Source organism: Cyanistes caeruleus, chromosome 33, assembly GCF_971803275.1.
Source record: "Cyanistes caeruleus chromosome 33, bCyaCae1.hap1.1, whole genome shotgun sequence".
Lineage (NCBI taxonomy): Eukaryota > Metazoa > Chordata > Aves > Passeriformes > Paridae > Cyanistes > Cyanistes caeruleus.
This window is the reverse complement of record NC_141734.1, coordinates 1,730,319-1,751,360: the sequence shown is the minus strand read 5'-3', so window position 1 is coordinate 1,751,360 and position 21,042 is coordinate 1,730,319. Positions and strand designations below refer to the sequence as shown.

At 48.8% G+C, this 21,042-nt stretch overlaps 1 protein-coding gene across 1 annotated transcript in view; it reads left to right on the top strand.

Moving 5' to 3' along the window:
• The first annotated feature begins 547 nt into the window (after positions 1-547).
• Positions 548-21,042, top strand: part of GABBR1 (gamma-aminobutyric acid type B receptor subunit 1) — a 42,614-nt gene continuing 22,119 nt past the window's right edge. Inside the window, exons 1-12 of the mRNA XM_086870658.1 lie at positions 548-624; positions 2,683-2,700; positions 4,912-5,072; positions 11,689-11,823; positions 13,924-14,094; positions 15,142-15,243; positions 15,508-15,573; positions 16,502-16,693; positions 17,304-17,546; positions 18,161-18,224; positions 19,297-19,374; positions 20,444-20,594. Coding sequence (XP_086726784.1) covers positions 4,947-5,072; positions 11,689-11,823; positions 13,924-14,094; positions 15,142-15,243; positions 15,508-15,573; positions 16,502-16,693; positions 17,304-17,546; positions 18,161-18,224; positions 19,297-19,374; positions 20,444-20,594 — 1,328 coding nt within the window. The 5' untranslated portion in view covers positions 548-624; positions 2,683-2,700; positions 4,912-4,946. The remainder of the gene's footprint in view (positions 625-2,682; positions 2,701-4,911; positions 5,073-11,688; positions 11,824-13,923; positions 14,095-15,141; positions 15,244-15,507; positions 15,574-16,501; positions 16,694-17,303; positions 17,547-18,160; positions 18,225-19,296; positions 19,375-20,443; positions 20,595-21,042) is intronic.

The following is a 21,042-nucleotide window of genomic DNA, read 5'->3' as shown; positions in this document are numbered from 1 at the left end:
CAAATTTTGGGGTCCCCAATCCCAATTTCGGGGTCCCCGCAGTGCGGCCGTGTCCCAGGACCCACCTGAGCCTGGAACACGGCCAGGTGACCACCTTGAGGTTCCTCAATGACCACTTTGAGGTTCTCCAGTGACCATTTTTGGGTTTTTTGGGGTTCCCAATCCCGATTCTGGGCTTTTTTGGGGTCCCAAATCCAAATTTTGGGGTCCCCAATCCCAATTTCGGGGTCCCCGCAGTGCGGCCGTGTCCCAGGACCCACCTGAGCCTGGAGCACGGCCAGGTGACCACCTTGAGGTTCCTCAATGACCACTTTGAGGTTCTCCAGTGACCATTTTGGGGTTTTTTGGGGTTCCCAATCCCAATTCTGGGGTTTTTTGGGGTCCCAAATCCAAATTTTGGGGTCCCCAATCCCAATTTCGGGGTCCCCGCAGTGCGGCCGTGTCCCAGGACCCACCTGAGCCTGGAGCACGGCCAGGTGACCTCGCTGGGTCCCATCGAGCGCCTGCCCGTGGAGGGAACCTGGGCGGAATTCCGGTGCCTTCCGGGATTCCGACTGCTCGGAGCCGCCCGCAGCAACTGCACCCGGAGCGGCCGCTGGAGCCACCCCAAACCTCAGTGCCTGCGTCAGTTTTGGGGTTTTGGGGTTTTGGGGTTTGGGGTTTGGGGTTTGGGGTTTTGGGTTTGGGGTTTTGGGGTTGGGGGTTTTGGGGGTTTGGGGTTTGGGGTTTTGGGGTTTGGGGTTTGGGGGTTTGGGGGTTGGGGGGGTTTGGGGTTTGGGGGATTTGGGGTTTGGGGGCTTTGGGGTTTGGGGTTTGGGGTTTGGGGTTTGGGGTTTGAGGTTTGGGGGTTGGGGTTTGGGGTTTGGGGGGTTTGGGGTTTGGGGAATTTGGGGTTTGGGAGATTTGGGGTTTGGGGTTTGGGGTTTTGGGGTTTGGGGGATTTGGGGTTTGGGGTTTGGGGTTTTGGGGTTTGGGGGATTTGGGGTTTGGGGTTTGGGGTTTTGGGGTTTGGGGGTTGGGGGATTTGGGGTTTTGGGGTTTTGGGGTTTGGGGTTTGGGGGATTTGGGGTTTTGGGGTTTGGGGGTTGGGGTTTTGGGGTTTGGGATTTTGGGGTTTGGGGTTTGGGGTTTTGGGGTTTTGGGGTTTGGGGTTTTGGGGTTTGGGGTTTGGGGAATTTGGGGTTTTGGGGGTTTTGGGGTTTGGGGGATTTGGGGTTTGGGGTTTGGGGTTTTGGGGTTTGGGGGTTGGGGGATTTGGGGTTTTGGGGTTTTGGGGTTTGGGGGTTTTGGGGTTTGGGGTTTGGGGTTTGGGGTTTGGGGTTTTGGGGATTTGATGTTTGGGGGTTGGGGTTTGGGGTTTTGGGGTTTGGGGTTTGGGGTTTTGGGGTTTTGGGGGTTTGGGGTTTTGGGGTTTGGGGTTTTGGGGGGTTTGTGGTTTGGGGTTTGGGGTTTTGGGGTTTTGGGGTTTGGGGTTTGGGGTTTGGGGTTTGGGGTTTTGGGGTTTGGGGTTTGGGGTTTTGGGGTTTGGGGTTTGGGGGTTTGGGGTTTTGGGGTTTTGGGGTTTGGGGTTTGGGGTTTGGGGTTTGGGGTTTTGGGGTTTGGGGTTTGAGGTTTGGGGTTTGGGGTTTTGGGGTTTGGGGTTTTAGGGTTTGGGGTTTTGGGGTTTGGGGTTTGGGGGTTTGGGGTTTTGGGGTTTGGGGTTTGGGGTTTTGGGTTTGAGGTTTGGGGTTTGGGATTTGGGGTTTGGGGTTTGGGGTTTGGGGTTGGGGGTTTTGGGGTTTGGGGTTTTGGGGTTTGGGGTTTTGGGGTTTGGGGTTTGGGGGATTTGGGGTTTTGGGGTTTGGGGGTTGGGGGTTTTAGGGTTTGGGGTTTTGGGGTTTGGGGTTTGGGGTTTGGGGTTTTGGGGTTTTGGGGTTTTGGGGTTTGGGGAATTCGGGGTTTTGGGTTTGGGGTTTGGGAGTTTGGGGTTTTGGGGGGTTTGGTGTCTTCTGGGAAGGTTCTTTTGGGATTTTTGGAGGAGGGGGGTCTCAGTGTGACTCAGTTTCCCCTTGGGGGATTTTTTGGGGATTTCTGGGATTTTGGGGGAGGGGCTGTCTCCCAGTGTGACTCAGTTTCCCCAATGGGAATTTTGGGAGGTTCCCTGGGGATTTTGGGGGGGATTTCTGGGATTTTTTGGGGCAGAATTCTGGGATTTTGGGTGGGATTTTTTGGGGGGAATTCTGGGATATTTTATGAGATTTTTGGGGGGGATTTCTGGGATTTTTTGGGGCGGAATTCTGGGATTTTTGGGGGGATTTTTTGGGGGGAATTCTGGGATATTTTATGGGATTTTTTTGGGGGGATTTCTGGGATTTTTTGAGGGCGGAATTCTGGGATTTTGGGGGGATTTTTTTTTTTTTTTTGATTTCTGGGATTTTTTGGGGTGAAATTCTGGGATTTTTTGGGGGGATTTCTGGATTTTTTGGGGCAGAATTCTGGGATTTTGGGGGGATTTTTGGGGGGCATTCTGGGATTTTTTGGGGTGGAATTCTGGGATTTTGGGGGCATTTTTTGTGGGGGATTTCTGGAATTTTTGGGGTGGATTTCTGGGATTTTGGTGGGATTTTTTTTGGGAATTATGGTATTTTTTTGGGGGGGGCGTGTCTCCCCTGTGTGACTCAGTTTCCCCCTCCCCCCCCACAGCTCACCGCCCCCCCTCAGGTGAGTCCGAACCCCTCCCCCCCCCCCCTTTTTTTTTTTTTTTTATTTTTGAAGGGCGGAAATTTCCCCTCCCCCCCCCCCCAAGGCCCCTCCCCCTCCATTTCCAAGCCTTCCTCCTCCTCCTCCTCCTCCTCCTCCTCCTCCTCCTCCTCTTCCTCCTCCATTTCCAAGCCTTCCTCCTCCTCCTCCCCTCCCTCCTCCTCCTCCTTTTCTGAGCCTTCCTCCCTCCTCCTCCTCCTCCTCTTCCTCCTCCTTTTCCCAGCCTTCCTCCTCTTCCTCTTCCTCCTCCTTTTCCGAGCCTTCCTCTCCCTCCTCCTCCTCTTCCTCCTCCTTTTCCGAGCCTTCCTCTCCCTCCTCCTCCTCCTCCTCCTTTTCCGAGCCTTCCTCCTCCTCTTCCTCTTCCTTCCTTCCCCCCCTCCTCCTCCCTCCCCGCCTTCCTCCCTCCTCCTCCTCTTTCTCCTCCTCCTCCTCCTCCTTTTCCCAGCCTTCATCTCCCTTCTCCTCCTCCTCTTCCTCCTCCCCATCCCCGCCTTCCTCGCTCCTCCCCTCCCTCCTCCTCCTCCTCCTCCCCCTCCTCCTCCTCCTCTTTCTCCTCCTCCTCCTTTTCCGAGCCTTCCTCTCCCTCCTCCTCCTCCTCCCTTTCCCCGCCTTCCTCCTCCTCCTCCTCCTTTTCCGAGCCTTCCTCCTCCTCCTCCTCCTCCTCCTCCCCATCCCTCTCCCGGCTCCCTCCGCATCCCCCCGGCTCCTTCCCCGCCGGATTCTCCGCCCCGAATCCCCCAAATTCCCTTTTCCAGCTTTTTTCTCCTTCCCTCCCCCCCCCTCCCCCTTCCTCCTCCTCCTCCTCCTCCTCCCCTCCCCCTCCCTCCCATCCCGGCTTTTTTTTTCTTTTTTTTTATTTTTTTTTCCCCATTTCTCCATTTTTTTTTCCCTTTTTTTTTTTTTTTTCCCGTTATTTTTTTTTTCCCCCGATTTTTTTCCTCTCCCTCATCCCATCGATTCCTTCCCCGCATTTCTCCATTTTTCCCTCTCCTCATCCCGATTTTTTCCCATTTTTCCCTCTCCTCATCCCCATTTTTTCCCATTTTTCCCTCTCCTCATCCCCATTTTTTCCCATTTTTCCCTCTCCTCATCCCCATTTTTTCCCCATTTTTCCCTAATTTCCCCCAATCCCATTTATTCTCTCTCCCCATCCCATTTTTTCCCCGTTTCCCCCCTATTTTTTCCCATTTTCCCTCTCATTTTTTCCCATTTTTTCTCATATTTTTTCCCATTTTTTCTCTCATTTTTTTCCCATTTTCCCCCTCATTTTTTCCCATTTTCCCCCTCTTTTTCCCCCCTATTTTTTCCCATTTTCCCTCTCATTTTTTCCCATTTTTTCTCATATTTTTTCCCATTTTTTCCCATTTTTTCTCTCAATTTTTTCCCCATTTTCCCCCTCTTTTTCCCCCCTAATTTTTCCCATTTTTCTCCTTCATTTTTCCCATTTTCCCCCTCTTTTTCCCCCCGATTTTTCCCATTTTTTCCCTAATTTTTCCCATTTTCTCCCTCATTTCTTCCCATTTTCCTCTCATTTTTCCCCTCTAATTTTTCCCATTTCCCCCCCATTTTCCCACTCATTTTTTTCCCATTTTCCTCTAAATTTTCCCCATTTTTCCCCCCCATTTTCTCGCTAATTTTTCCCATTTTCTCCCTCATTTTCCCCCCTCATTTTTCCCATTTTCCTCTAATTTTTCCCCCTAATTTTTCCCATTTTCCTCTAATTTTTTCCCATTTCCCCCCCCAATTTTTCCCATTTTCCCTCATTTTTCCCCATTTTCCCCCATTTTCCCATTCCCCCCCCAAAAACCCCCCCAAAACCCCTCCCCCTCCCTTCTCCCCACCCCCTTCACCCCTCCCCAAAAGTGACATCAACACTTCCCCTCCCCCACCCCCCCCAAAAAAAAAAAACCCCCATCCCCAAAAAAAAAAAAAAAAAAACCCAATCCCAAAAAACCCCATCCCAAAAAACCCCAATCCCCAAAAAAATCCCCAAAAAAAACCCCAAATCCCAAAAAAAAACCCCAACCCCAAACCCCGCCATGAGATATCGGGAATAAACCATGGGAAAACCGCCCGGAATCCGGCGGCCGCTCCCGGGGTGGCTCCGGGCGGTGGCTTGGGGCTGGATTTGGGGCTGGATTTTGGGATGGATCCCGGTGTCCGGCGGATCAGGGAAGAAGGCCGTCCACGTGGGAGCGCTTTTCCCCATGTCCGGAGGCTGGCCGGGCGGGCAGGCGTGTCTGCCGGCCGTCAGGATGGCCCTGGAGGACATCAACGAGCGCAGGGACATCCTGCCCGACTACGAGCTGCGCCTCATCCACCACGACAGCAAGGTGAGGAATTCAGGAATTCGGGATTTGGGGTCAAAAACTGGGATTTTGGGTCTGGATTTGGGTCAGGAATTGGGATTTGGGGTCAGGAATTGGAGTTTGGGGTCAGGAATTGGGGTCTGGGGACATCAACGAGCGCAGGGACATCCTGCCCGACTACGAGCTGCGCCTCATCCACCACGACAGCAAGGTGAGGGGTTGGAAATTCAGGATTTGGGGTCAAAAACTGGGATTTGGGGTCTGGATTTGGGTCAGGAATTGGGATTTGGGGTCAGGAATTGGGGTTTGGGGACATCCTGCCCATCTGCGCCTCATCCACCACCACAGCAAGGTCAGCGGGATTTGGGATCAGGAATTCGGAATTATTTGGGAATTCGGGGACAAAAACTGGGATTTGGGGTCAGGATTTGGGTCAGGAATTGGGGTTTGGGGTCGGGAATTTGGAGTTTGGGGTCAGGAATTGGGGTTTGGGGACATCCTGCCCCGACTACGAGCTGCGCCTCATCCACCACGACAGCAAGGTCAGGGAACTCGGGATGGGGAATTTGGGATGGGGAATTTGGGATTGTTCGGGAATTTGGGATCGGGAATTTGGGATTTGGGGTCAGGAATTTGGGGTTGTTCGGGAATTTGGGATTTGGGGTCAGGAATTTGGGATTGTTCGGGAATTTGGGATCGGGAATTTGGGATTTGGGGTCAGGAATTTGGGATTGTTCGGGAATTTGGGATCGGGAATTTGGGATTTGGGGTCAGGAATTTGGGGTTGTTCGGGAATTTGGGATCGGGAATTTGGGATTTGGGGTCAGGAATTTGGGGTTGTTCGGGAATTTGGGATCGGGAATTTGGGATTTGGGGTCAGGAATTTGGGGTTGTTCAGGAATTTGGGATCGGGAATTTGGGATTTGGGGTCAGGAATTTGGGATTATTTGGGAATTTGGGATCGGGAATTTGGAGTTTGGGGTCGGGATTGGGGAAGTTGGGGTTGGGGGAAACCAGGAGAGGTTTGGGGGACAACGGGATGGGGCAGGAATGGAATTGGGGGGAACTGGGGGGAATTTGGGATCACTGGGACAGGACTGGGATCAGTTTGGGATCAGTGGGACGGGATTGGGGTCACTGGGACAGGACTGGGATCAGTTTGGGGTCACTGGGATCAATTTGGGGTCACTGAAATGGGATTGGGGTCACTGGGATGGGATTTGGATCAGTTTGGGATCACTGGGACGGGACTGGGATCACTTTGGGATCACTGGGACAGGACTGGGATCACTGGGATCAGTTTGGGGTCACTGGGACAGGACTGGGATCAGTTTGGGGTCAGTGGGATCAATTTGGGGTCACTGGGACGGGATTTGGATCAGTTTGGGATCACTGGGATCAATTTGGGGTCACTGGGACGGGACTGGGATCAGTTTGGGGTCACTGGGACAGGATTTGGTTCAGTTTGGGGTCACTGGGACAGGACTGGGATCACTGGGACAGAATTGGGATCACTTTGGGATCACTTTGGGATCACTGGGATCAATTTGGGGTCACTGGGACGGGACTGGGATCAGTTTGGGGTCACTGGGACAGGATTTGGATCAGTTTGGGATCACTGGGACAGGACTGGGATCACTGGGATCAGTCTGGGGCCACTGGGATCAATTTGGGATCACTGGGATGGGACTGGGATCACTTTGGGATCACTGGGATCAATTTGGGGTCACTGGGACAGGACTGGGGCCACTGGGATCAGTTTGGGATCACTGGGATCAGTTTGGGATCACTGGGATCAGATTGGGGTCACTGGGATCAGATTGGGGTCACTGGGATCAGTTTGGGGTAATTTGGATCAGTTTGGGGTCACTGGGATCAGTTTGGGGTCACTGGGATCAGTTTGGGGTAATTTGGATCACTTTGGGATCACTGGGATCAGTTTGGGGCCACTGGGATCAGTTTGGGGTCACTGGGATCAGTTTGGGGACACTGGGATCAGTTTGGGATCACTGGGATCAGTTTGGGGTCACTGGGATCAGTTTGGGATCACTTTGGGATCACTGGGATCAATTTGGGATCACTGGGACAGGACTGGGATCACTGGGATCAGTTTGGGGTCACTGGGATCAGTTTGGGGTCACTGGGATCAGTTTGGGATCACTTTGGGATCACTGGGATCAATTTGGGATCACTGGGACAGGACTGGGATCACTGGGATCAGTTTGGGGTCACTGGGATCAGTTTGGGGTCACTGGGACGGGATTGGGATCAGTTTGGGGTCACTGGGATCAGTTTGGGATCACTGGGATCAGTTTGGGGTCACTGGGATCAGTTTGGGGTCACTGGGATGGGACTGGGCCGGAATTTGGGGCTGGAATTTGGGGCCGGAATTTGGGATTGGGTCAGGAATTTGGGGCCGGAATTTGGGGCCGGAATTTGGGATTGGGGCAGGAATTTGGGGCCGGAATTTGGGGCTGGAATTTGGGGCAGGAATTTGGGGCAGGAATTTGGGGCCGGAATTTGGGGCTGGAATTTGGGGCTGGAATTTGGGATGGGGCCAGAATTTGGGGTCAGAATTTGGGGCTGGAATTTGGGGCCGGAATTTGGGGCCGGAATTTGGGGCCAGAATTTGGGATTTGGGGTCGGAATTTGGGGTCAGAATTTGGGATGGGGTCAGAATTTGGGATCAGAATTTGGGATGGGGTCGGAATTTGGGGCTGGAATTTGGGGCCGGAATTTGGGATTGGGGCAGGAATTTGGGGCCAGGAATTTGGGATTGGGGATCCCTGGAATTCCGAGGGGGATCAGAAAATTTGGGGGCAGGAATTTTGGGAGGATTTGGGATTTTTTTTTTTATGGAAAAATTTTTGGGTTTTTTTTTTTTCCTGGGAATTTTTGGGAATTTTTGGGAGGGTGGGGGGCACCTCAAGATGAAAGGAGGGGGGCCCCAAAATTCCCCCAAAAATTCCCGGTGTCCGTCCCGGGCTTCTCTTTTTTTTTCCGTCCTTTTCAATCTCTGGGATTCCCAAATTTCAGCCCAAAATACCCCAAAAAAATCCCAATTTTCACTCAAGAAAAATCCCAATTTTTCCTTTAAAAAAATCCCAATTTTCACTCAAGAAAAATCCCAATTTTTCCACCTAAAAAGCCCCAAAAAATCCCAATTTTCCCTCAAAAAATCCCCCCCAAAATCCCAATTTTCCCCTTAAAAAAATCCTAATTTTCCCACCTAAAAACCCCCAAAAATCCCAATTTTCCCTCAAAAAAATCCCAATTTCCCCTTAAAAAATCCCCAATTTTCCCCTTAAAAAAATTCCGATTTTCCCCTTAAAAAACCCCAATTTCCCCTTAAAAACCCCCCAATTTTCCCCTTAAAAAAACCCAATTTCCCCTTAAAAAAACCCAATTTTCCCCTTAAAAAAACCCCAATTTTCCCCTTAAAAAAACCCCAATTTTCCCCTTAAAAAAAACCAATTTCCCCTTAAAAACCCCAATTTTCCCACCTAAAAAACCCCAAAAAATCCCAATTTTCCCTCCAACAATCCACCAAAAAATCCCAATATTCCCTTCTAAAAAAATCCCTATTTTTCCACCTAAAAACTCCCAGAAATCCCAATTTTCCCCTTAAAAAAAACCCAATTCCCCTTAAAAAAATCCCAATTTTCCCCTTAAAATAACCCCAATTTTCCCCTTAAAAAATCCCTAATTTCCCCTTAAAAAATCCCCAATTTTCCCCTTAAAAAAACCCAATTTTCCCCTTAAAAAAACCCCAATTTTCCCCTTAAAAATCCCAATTTTCCCTCCAAAAATCCACCAAAAAATCCCAATTTTCCCTTCTAAAAAAATCCCAATTTTTCCACCTAAAACCCCCCCACAATCCCAATTTTCCCCTTAAAAAATCCCCAATTTTCCCCTTAAAAATCCCCAATTTTCCCCTTAAAAACCCCAAATTTCTCCTTAAAAAACCCCCAATTTTCCCACCTAAAAAACCCCAAAAATCCCAATTTTCCCCTTAAAAAACCCCAATTTTCCCCTTAAAAAAACCCCAATTTTCCCCTTAAAAACCCCCAAAAATCCCAATTTTCCCCCTCATCCCTCGCGATTTTTCCCGGAATTTTTTCCCGTCCATCCCGGATTTTTTGGCCTTCCCGAACCCCCCGAAAATTCCATCCCCCCCACCCCATCCTCGGTTACCACGGCAACGCCGATGCTTCCATGGGAGTTGCCACGGCAACGGCTCCGGCTCCTTTTTCCGGACCTTTCCGTGCCCTGAATAATTCATGGATCCCCCTTTGGAATGGGAAAAAAAAATGGGAAAAGTGGGGGAGGGGTTCTCTTATTTTTTAGGGAATTTTTTTGGGGGGTGTGGAGCAAAAAAAACGAGAAAATTGGGATTTTTTTCCGATGGAAAAATGGGTTTTTTTGGATGAAAAATGGGATTTTTATTGGGTGAAAAATGAGGATTTTAAGGGAAAAAAAAATCGGGATTTTCCATGGAAAAATGGAGGGGTTTTAAATTGAAATAAATTGATTTTTTTTTTTTAAAAAAGAAATATTGTTTTTTATAAAATCGGGATTTTTGTTGTAAAAACCTGGATTTTTTTTTAAAAAAATATGGATTTCTACCTAAAAAATGTTTTTTTTTCACCAAAACCTGGATTTTTCAAAAAAAAATAAGGATTTTTCCCCAAAAAAACAGGATTTTTCCCCAAAAAATAAGGATTTTTCCCCAAAAAACAGGATTTTTCCCCAAAAACCAGGGTTTTTCCCAAAAAAACAGGATTTTTCCCCAAAAATCCATTATTTTTCCCCCCAAAAATTGGATTTTTCCCCCAAAAAATTGGAATTTCCCTCCTCAAATTCCCCTTTTCGGCTCATCCCAGATTTCCCATAAAAAATTCAATTTTTTTTCCCTAAAAATTGAATTTTCCTCCCCCAGAAAAACCTGGAATTCACCGCCCCAAATCCCTGGAATTTTGGGGAAATTTTGGGGTTTTTTGGGGCCATTTTGGGTTTTTTGGGGGGGTTTTTTTGGGGCCATTTTGGGTTTTATTTTGATTTTGTTTTGGGGCCATTTTGGGGATTTTTGGGGTCATTTTGGGACATTTTTTTTGGGCCATTTTGGGGTTTTATTTGGGGCCATTTTGGGGAAATTTTGGGGGTTTTTTGGGGCCATTTTGAGATTTTTTGGGATTTTTTTTGAGGCAAACTTGGGATTTTTTGGGGGTTTTTTTGGGGCCATTTTGGGGCTGTTTTGGCGCCGTTTTTGAGGCGAATTTGGGGTTTTTTGGGCTGAAACTGGGAATTACTGGGAATTCCTGTGAAGTTTTACTGGTTAAACTGGGATTTTGTCCCCCCAGTTTGATCCCAGACAGGACCGGCGCCATTTTGGATTTCACGGCGCCATTTTGGTTTCTGTGGCGCCATTTTGGCGCCGTTTTTGAGGCGAATTTGGGGTTTTTTGAGCTGAAACTGGGAATTACTGGGAATTCCTGTGAAGTTTTACTGGTTAAACTGGGATTTTGTCCCCCTAGTTTGATCCCAGACAGGCCCGGCGCCATTTTGGATTTCTCGGCGCCATTTTGGATTTCACGGCGCCATTTTGGTTTCTTTGGCGCCATTTTGGTGCCATTTTTGAGGCGAATTTGGGGGTTTTTTGGCTGAAACTGGGAATTACTGGGAATTCCTGTGAAGTTTTACTGGTTAAACTGGGATTTTGTCCCCCCAGTTTGATCCCAGACAGGACCGGAGCCATTTTGGATTTCACGGCGCCATTTTGGTGTCTGTGGCGCCATTTTGGTGCCATTTTTGAGGCGAATTTGGGGGTTTTTTGGGCTGAAACTGGGAATTCCTGTGAACTTTTACTGGTTAAACTGGGATTTTGTCCCCCCAGTTTGATCCCAGACAGGCCCGGCGCCATATTGGATTTCACGGCGCCATTTTGGTGTCTGTGGCGCCATTTTGGTGTCTGTGGCGCCATTTTGGTGCCATTTTTGAGGCAAATTTGGGGTTTTTTGGGCTGAAACTGGGAATTACTGGGAATTCCTGGCAAGTTTTACTGGTTAAACTGGGATTTTGTCCCCCCAGTTTGATCCCAGACAGGACCGGCGCCATATTGGATTTCACTGCGCCATTTTGGTGTCTGTGGCGCCATTTTGGTGTCTGTGGCGCCATTTTGGTGCCATTTTTGAGGCAAATTTGGGGTTTTTTGGGCTGAAACTGGGAATTACTGGGAATTCCTGGCAAGTTTTACTGGTTAAACTGGGATTTTGTCCCCCCAGTTTGATCCCAGACAGGACCGACGCCATATTGGATTTCACGGCGCCATTTTGGTTTCTTTAGCGCCATTTTGGTGCCGTTTTTGAGGCGAATTTGGGGTTTTTTGGGCTGAAACTGGGAATTACTGGGAATTCCTGTGAAGTTTTACTGGTTAAACTGGGATTTTTGTCCCCGCAGTTTGATCCCAGACAGGCCCGGCGCCATTTTGGATTTCACGGCGCCATTTTGGATTTCATGGTGCCATTTTGGATTTCTCGGCGCCATTTTGGCGCCGTTTTTGAGGCGAATTTGGGGTTTTTTGGGCTGAAACTGGGAATTCCTGTGAAGTTTTACTGGTTAAACTGGGATTTTGTCCCCTCAGTGTGACCCTGGCCAGGCCACCAAGTATCTCTACGAGCTCCTCTACAATGACCCCATCAAGATCATCCTCATGCCCGGCTGCAGCAGCGTCTCCACCCTGGTGGCCGAGGCAGCGCGGATGTGGAACCTCATCGTGGTGAGGAACCAGGAAATTCCCGGGAATTTTTGAAAGGGATTTAATTCGGGAATTTTTGGGGAATTTTTTTAGGATTTTTTAAAAAATTTTTGGGGGATTTTTTTGGGGGGTTTTTTTGGGGGATTTTTTTGATTTTTTGGGGAATTCTTTTAGGATTTTTTTTTTATAATTTGGGGTTTTTTTCCAGGGATTTTCTTGATTTTTGGGGGGATTTTTTTGGGGTTTTGGGGTGGGTTTTTGGGGATTTTTTTTGAGAAATTTTCTTGAGGTTTTGGGGAATTTATTGGGGGTTTTTTTTGGATATTTTGAGGTTTTTTCTGGATTTTCTGGATTTTTAGGGGATTTTTTTAGGGTTTTTTTGGGAATTTTTATTATTATTTTTTTAAATATTTTGGTGCTTTTTTGGGGAATTTTTTGGGGGAATTTTTAGGAATTTTGAGGATTTTTTGGGGGGAATTTTGGGGGTTTTATTTTTTTGGGAGGAATTTTCTTAATTTTGGGAGGGATTTTTAAATTTTTTTTTCAAATTATTTTGGGGAGGGTTTTTTTTTTTTTTTTAAATTTTTGGGATTTTTTGGGAATTTTTCTGGGATCACTCCCAGGTTTCCACTCCCAAATTTTTTTTCCCCATCATTCCCAGGGCATTCCTGTCCCTCTCAGCCTGTTATTCCCAGTTTTTCCCAGCTGTTCCCAGATTTTTCCTGTCACTCCCAGGTCGTTTTTCCCGGTTGTTCCCATCGCTCCCAGACCATTCCCAGATTTTTCCTGCCACTCCCAGACCATTCCCAGCACTCCGAGGCCATTCCCGTCACTCCCAGGTTGTTCCCGTCACCCCCATCCCCGCAATTCCCGCAATTCCCGCAATTCCCGCAATTCCCACAATCCCCATTCCCAAATCCCCACAAAATTCCCATCCCCATTCCCAAATTCCCACAATTCCCAAACCCCAAAATTCCCACAATTCCCACAATCCCCATTCCCAAATCCCCACAAAATTCCCATCCCCATTTCCAAATTCCCACAATTCCCAAACCCCAAAATTCCCACAATTCCCACAATTCCCATCCCATCCCAAAATTCCCACAATTCCCACAATTCCCATTCCCAAATCCCCGAAATCCCCCCAAAACCCACCCAAGAACCTTCCAGAACCCCAAATTCCCACAATTCCCACCCAAGAACCTTCCAGAACCCCAAATCCCCTCCAAACCCCACCCAAGAACCTTCCAGAACCCCAAATCCCACCCAAGAACCTTCCAATTCCCACCCAAGAACCTTCCAGAACCCCAAATCCCACCCAAGAACCTTCCCAGTTCCCACCCAAGAACCTTCCAGAACCCCAAACCCCACCCAAGAACCTTCCAGAACCCCAAATCCCCCCCAAGAACCTTCCAGAACCCCAAATCCCACCCAATTCCCACCCAAGAACCTTCCAGAACCCCAAATCCCCTCCAAACCCCACCCAAGAACCTTCCAGAACCACAAATCCCACCCAAGAACCTTCCAATTCCCACCCAAGAACCTTCCAGAACCCCAAACCCCACCCAAGAACCTTCCAGAACCCCAAATCCCCCCAATTCCCACCCAAGAACCTTCCCAATTCCCATCCAAGAACCTTCCAGAACCCCAAACCCAAGAATCTTCCAAATCCCACCCAAGAATCTTCTAGAACCCCAAATCCCCCCGAAACCCCACCCAAGAACCTTCCAGAACCCCAAATCCCCCCAATTCCCACCCAAGAACCTTCCAGAACCCCAAATCCCCCCAATTCCCACCCAAGAACCTTCCAGAACCCCAAATCCCCCCGAAACCCCACCCAAGAACCTTCCAGAACCCCAAATCCCCCCAATTCCCACCCAAGAACCTTCCAGAACCCCAAACCCCACCCAAGAACCTTCCAGAACCCCAAATCCCCCCAATTCCCACCCAAGAACCTTCCAGAACCCCAAACCCCACCCAAGAACCTTCCCAATTCCCACCCAAGAACCTTCCAGAACCCCAAATCCCCAAAATTCCCACCCAAGAACCTTCCAGAACCCCAAACCCCACCCAAGAACCTTCCAGAACCTTCACCGACCCCTTTTTCCCGGGAATTCCCAGCTTTCCTACGGCTCCAGCTCGCCGGCCCTTTCCAACCGGCAGCGATTCCCGACGTTTTTCCGGACTCATCCGTCGGCCACGCTCCACAACCCCACACGGGTTCAGCTCTTCAAGAAGTGGGGCTGGACCAAGATCGCCACCATCCAGCAGACCACGGAGGTCTTCACCTCGGTAGGGATTCCCGACGGGAAAAAAAATTCCGGAATTCCGGGGGAATTCTGGGAAAAATTCCGGTGGAATTCTGGGAAAAATTCCAGTGGAATTCTGGGAAAAATTCCGGTGGAATTCTGGGAAAAATTCTGTTGGAGTTGTGTAAAAAAATTGTGTTGGAGTTCCCAAAAAATTCTGGTGGAATTCCCAAAATTGTGTTGGAATTCCCCCCAAAAATTCCATCAGAATTCCCAAAAAATTCCATCAGAATTACCAAAAAATTCCATTGGAATTCTCAAAAAATTCCATCAGAATTCCCAAACCCCATTTTTGGTGTCTCCAACCCCATTTTTGGTGTCTCCAAACCCATTTTTGGTGTCTCCAACCCCATTTTTGGTGTCTCCAAACTCCATTTTTGGTGTCTCCAACCCCATTTTTGGTGTCTCCAAACTCCATTTTTGGTGTCTCCAACCCCATTTTTGGTGTCTCCAAACCCATTTTTGGTGTCTCCAACCCCATTTTTGGTCTCCTCAACACCATTTTTGGTGTCTCCAAACCCATTTTTGGTGTCTCCAACCCCATTTTTGGTCTCCTCAACACCATTTTTGGTGTCTCCAACCCCATTTTTGGTGTCTCCAAACTCCATTTTTGGTGTCTTCAAACCCCATTTTTGGTGTCTCCAAACTCCATTTTTGGTGTCTTCAAACTCCATTTTTGGTGTCTTCAAACTCCATTTTTGGTGTCTCCAACCCCATTTTTGGTGTCTCCAAACCCATTTTTGGTGTCTCCAAACCCATTTTTGGTGTCTCCAACCCCATTTTTGGTGTCTCCAAACCCATTTTTGGTGTCTCCAACCCCATTTTTGGTCTCCTCAACACCATTTTTGGTGTCTCCAAACTCCATTTTTGGTGTCTCCAACCCCATTTTTGGTCTCCTCAACCCCATTTTTGGTGTCTCCAACCCCATTTTTGGTGTCTCCAAACCCCATTTTTGGTGTCTCCAAACTCCATTTTTGGTGTCTCCAACCCCATTTTTGGTCTCCTCAACCCCATTTTTGGTCCTCACCAGACCCTGGATGACCTCGACCAGCGGGTGAAGGAGGCCGGCTTGGAGATCACCTTCCGCCAGAGCTTCTTCTCCGACCCGGCCGCGCCCGTCCGGAACCTCAAGGTGAGACCTCAACCCCCACCTTGAGGTCCAACCCCACCCATGGGACCACCCTGAGGTCCAACCCCACCCATGGGACCACCTCGAGGTCCAACCCCACCTTCAGGACCACCCCGAGGTCCAACCCCACCCTCAAACCCCTCCCCAACCATGGTGGACCCCCAAAAATCCATCGTGGTCAACCAGGAACGGCCAAAGCGGTGGGAGATGGACATGCAATTATGCAAATGAGGTGGGCGTGGCTTAACGAGCTGTCCAATCCCACAGCGCCAGGACGCCCGGATCATCGTGGGGCTCTTCTATGAGACCGAGGCGAGGAAAGTCTTCTGTGAGGTGGGAACGGTGGGAAGTGATGGATCATGGATGGATGGAGATGATGGTGATGGTGATGATGATGATGATGATGGTGATGGATCAATGATGGATCAGTGGTGGGAATTGATGGATCATGGATGGACATGGATGGAGATGATGATGGTGATGGGTCAATGATGGATCAGTGGTGGGAATTGATGGATCACGGATGGATGATGATGATGATGATGATGATGATGATGGATCAATGATGATAGATCAATGCTGATGGACCAGCGATGAAGATCAATGGTAGGAATTGATGGATCATGGATGGACATGGATGATGACAATGATGATGATGGATCAGTGGCGGGAATTGATGGATCATGGATGGATGAAGATGATGATGATGATGATGATGATGATGATGATGATGATGATGGATCAGTGGTGGGAATTGATGGATCATGGATGGATGGAGATGATGATGATGATGATGATGATGATGATGATGATGGATCAATGGTGGATCAATGGTGGGAATTGATGGATCATGGATGGATGGAGATGATGATGATGATGATGATGATGATGATGATGATGATGATGATGATGATGACGATGATGATGATGATGGATCAATAATGAAAATCAATGGATCATGGATGGAGATGGATGATGGATTCTGATAATGGATGATGATGATGGATCATGGATGGATGGAGACGGATGATGATGGAGATGATGAAGATGATGGATCAATGATGATGGATGATGATGGATCAATGATGATGGATCAGTGGTGGGAATTGATGGATCATGGATGGACATGGATGGTGATGATAACGATGATGATGATGATGATGATGATGGATCAATGATGATGGATCAATACTGATGGACCAACCGTGAAGACCGACTGACAGATTCCGATGACGGATCTTGGATCTCCCCACCCTTCCAGGTCTACAAGGAGAAGCTCTACGGCAAGAAGTACGTCTGGTTCCTGATTGGCTGGTACGCCGACAACTGGTTCCGCATCAAGGACCCGGCCATCAACTGCACCGAGGCCGAGATGGCCGAGGCCGTTGAAGGCCACGTCACCACGGAGATCGTCATGCTCAACCCCGAGAACACCCGCAGCATCTCCAACATGGTACTGGGAGCACTGGGAGAACTGGGAGGGGTCAGCTGAGACAAGCGTTGGGTCAACGTTGGGTGGTGGCCAAGCCAGCTGTTGGGTCAACTTTGGGTGGTCTACAACCCAACCTTGGGTGGTCTCCAGCCCAACCTTGAGTCAACCTTGGGTGGTCTCCAACTCAAAACTTGGGTCAACCTTGGGTGGTTTCCAACCCAAACCTTGGGTCAACTTTGGGTCAATTTTGGGTCAGCCTTGAGTGGTCTGAAACCCAACTTTGGGTCAACTTTGGGTGGTCTCCAACCTCACTTTGGGTCAACCTTGGGTGGTCTACAACTCAAAACTTGGGTCAACTTTGGGTGTTCACAAACCAAACTTTGGGTCAATTTTGGGTCAACTTTGGGTCAACCTTGGGTCAACCTTGGGTGTTCTTCAACCGAACTTTGGGTCAACCTTGGGTGGTCTCCAACCCAACCATTGGGTCAATGTTGGGTGTTCTCGAACCCAACTTGGGGTCAACCTTGGGTGGTCTCCAACCCAACTTTGGGTCAACCTTGGGTCAACTTTGGGTCAACTTTGAGTGGTCTCCAACCCAACCACTGGGTGACCGTTGGGTGTTGTCCACCAGACGTCCCAAGAGTTCATCGAGAAGCTCCAGAAGAGGCTGGGGAAGAACCCGGAGGAGACCGGGGGGTTCCAGGAGGCGCCTCTGGCCTACGACGCCATCTGGGCCTTGGCCTTGGCCCTCAACAAGACGTCCCAAGAGTTGGTCAAGAAGGGTTTGAGGTTGGAGGACTTCAACTACAACAACAAGAACATCACCGACGAGATCTACCGGGCCCTCAACTCCTCGGCCTTCGAGGGCGTCTCGGTGGGTGGACATTGTCAGCAGGATCCAGCTGTGGGTGGAGGTGACGTCAAAGGTGTCACCAGAATCCAGCTGTGGATGGAGGGGACGTCAAAGGTGACACCAAAATTGGTCTTTGGGTGGAGGTGACACCAAAAGTCTCACCAGGATTTGTCCTTGGGTGGAGGTGACATCAAAGGTGTCACCAGGATCCAGCTGTGGGTGGAGGTGACATCAAAAGTGACACCAGAATTTGTCCTTGGGTGGAGGTGACCTCAAGGGTGGCCCCAAAAGTCATTTTTGGGTGGAGGTGACATCAAAGGTGTCACCAAATCCAGCTGTGGGTGGAGGGGACGTCAAAGGTGACACCAAAATTGGTCTTTGGGTGGAGGTGACACCAAAAGTGTCACCAGGATTTGTCCTTGGGTGGAGGTGACATCAAAGGTGGCCCCAAAAGTCATTTTTGGGTGGAGGTGACATCAAAGGTGTCACCAGGATCCAGCTGTGGGTGGAGGGGACATTGAGGTGTCACCAGGATCCAGCTGTGGGTGGAGGGGACATTGAGGTGTCACCAAGAGTCACCTGTGGGTGGAGGTGACACCAAGGGTGTCCCCAACGCCGTCCCCGTGTCCCACCAGGGTCACGTGGTGTTCGACGCCAGCGGTTCCCGCATGGCCTGGACCCTCATCGAGCAGCTCCAAGGTGAGGGGACAGCGGGGGACAGTGGGGGACAATGGTGGGTGATGCTGAGGGACCTTCAGGTGACATTGAGGAACCTTTGGGTGACATTCAAGGACCTTCGGGTGACACCAACCCCCTCTGGCTCCACCACCCATGGATGTCCTCAAGTTCCACCTGTGCCACCCCCTGGTGTCACCGGTCCCCTGTCACCTGTCCATTGTCACCTGTTCCGGTGTCACCTGTCCTGGTGTCCCTAAGGTGTCACCTGTCCATTGTCACCTGTCCATTGTCACCTGTGCCGGTGTCACCTGTTCCGGTGTCATGTCTCCATTGTCACCTGTCCATTGTCACCTGTCCTGGTGTCACCTGTCCTGGTGTCCCCAAGGTGTCACCTGTCCATTGTCACCTGTGCCGGTGTCACCTGTCCTGGTGTCCCCAAGGTGTCACCTGTGCCGGTGTCCCCTGTGCTGGTGTCACCTCTCCATTGTCACCTGTGCCGGTGTCACCTGTCCCGGTGTCACCTGTCCTGGTGTCCCCAAGGTGTCACCTGTGCCATTGTCACCTGTCCATTGTCACCTATTCCGGTGTCACCTGTCCTGGTGTCATGTCTCCATTGTCACCTGTCCATTGTCACCTGTCCTGGTGTCCCCAGGGTGTCACCTGTGCCATTTTCACCTGTCCATTGTCACCTATTCCGGTGTCACCTGTGCCATTGTCACCTGTCCATTGTCACCTATTCCGGTGTCCCCTGTGCCGGTGTCACCTGTGCCGGTGTCACCTGTGCCATTGTCACCTGTCCATTGTCACCTATTCCAGTGTCACCTGTCCATTGTCACCTGTCCCTTGTCACCTGAGCCGGTGTCACTTGTCCTGGTGTCCCCAAGGTGTCACCTGTCCACTGTCACCTGTCCATTGTCACCTGTGCCGGTGTCACCTGTGCCATTGTCACCTGTCCCTTGTCACCTGTCCCGGTGTCCCCTGTGCCGGTGTCACCTGTTCCGGTGTCACCTGTGCCGGTGTCACCTGTCCCTTGTCACCTGTTCCGGTGTCACCTGTGCCGGTGTCACCTGTCCCTTGTCACCCGGTGCCACAGGTGGGGTGTACAAGAAGATCGGGTACTACGACAGCACCAAGGACAACCTGTCCTGGTACAACAACGACAAATGGATCGGTGAGAAACAGCCGGAAAAACAACGGCGGGAAAAAAATCGGGAAAAACAATGGGAAAAACAATGGGAAAAAACAATGGGAAAAAACAACAACCGGAAAAACAATGGCGGGAAAATAAATCGGGAAAAACAATGGGAAAAACAATGGGAAAAATGGGAAAAAATGGGAAAAACTATGGGAAAAACAATGGGAAAAACAACAATGGGAAAAACAAAGGGAAAAACAACAATGGGAAAAACAATGGGAAAAACAATGGGAAAAATGGGAAAAAATGGGAAAAACAATGGGAAAAAACAACAGCCGGAAAAACAACGGCGGGAAAATAAATCGGGAAAAACAATGGGAAAAACAATGGGAAAAACAATGGGAAAAACAATGGGAAAAAACAATGGGAAAATGGGAAAAAATGGGGGGAAAAATGGGAAAATTGGGAAAATCTGGGAAAAATGGGGAAAAATGGGGAAAAATTGGGAAAAACTGGTGGAAAACAGGGAAAAAAACTGGGAAAAATGGGGAAAAATGGGAAAAACTTGGGAAAACTGGGAGAAACTGGGAAAAATTGGGGAAAAATGGGGAAAAATGGGAAAAATGGGAACAAATGGGAAAATATGGGAAAAACTTGGGAAAAACTGGGAAAAAATGAGGGAAAAAAGGGGGAAAATGGGAAAAAATGGGGGAAAATTGGGAAAAACTTGGGAAAAAATGGGGAAAAATGGGAAAATATTGGAAAAACTTGGGAAAAACAGGGAAGAACTGGGAAAAAATGGGGGAAAATTGGGAAAAACTTGGGAAAAAATGGGGAAAAATGGGAAAAACTTGGGAAAAAATGGGGAAAAATGGGAAAAACTTGGAAAAAATGGGAAAAAATTGGAGAAACTGGGAAAAATGGGAAAAATGGGAAAAAATGGGAAAAACTGGAAAGAACGGGGGAGGGGGAATAAAAAGCAAATTAAAAACAGGGAAAATATGGAAAAAATGAGGAAAAAATGAGGAAAAACGCTGAAAATCCTCCCGGATTTTCCCAAATTCCTGAATTTTTTTTTGGGATTCGTCCCGATTTTTGTGCCCAGGGGGGTCCCCTCCGGCTGATTACACCAAGGTGATCACAACGTTCCGGTTCCTTTCCCAAAAATTGTTCATTTCCGTCTCGGTGTTGGCGTCGTTGGGAATCGTCCTGGCCGTCGTTTGTTTGGCTTTCAACATCTACAACGGGCACGTGAGGTGGGGAAAATTCCCGAATTCCCAAGAATTCCCAAGAATTCCCATCAGATTCCCAAAAATTCCGGGGATTTGGGGTGTTTGGGGGGGAAAAAATCCTGGGTTTTTGGGGGTTTAAGTGAAAAAAATCTGATTTTTTGAGGGGTTTAAATGAAAAAAAATCTGATTTTTGGGGGTTTAAATGAAAAAAAATTCTGATTTTTTGGGGTTTAAATGAAAAAAATTTTGATTTTAGGGGTTTAAATGACAAAAATCCCAATTTTTAGGGGTTAAAGTGAAAAAAATTCTGATTTTTGGAGGATTAAGTGAAAAAAAATCTGAATTTTGGGGGATTAAGTGAAAAATACCCTGAATTTTGGGGGTTTAAGTGAAAAAAATCCCAATTTTTAGGGGTTTAAGTGAAAAAAATTCTGATTTTTGGGGATTAAGTGAAAAAAATCCCAATTTTTAA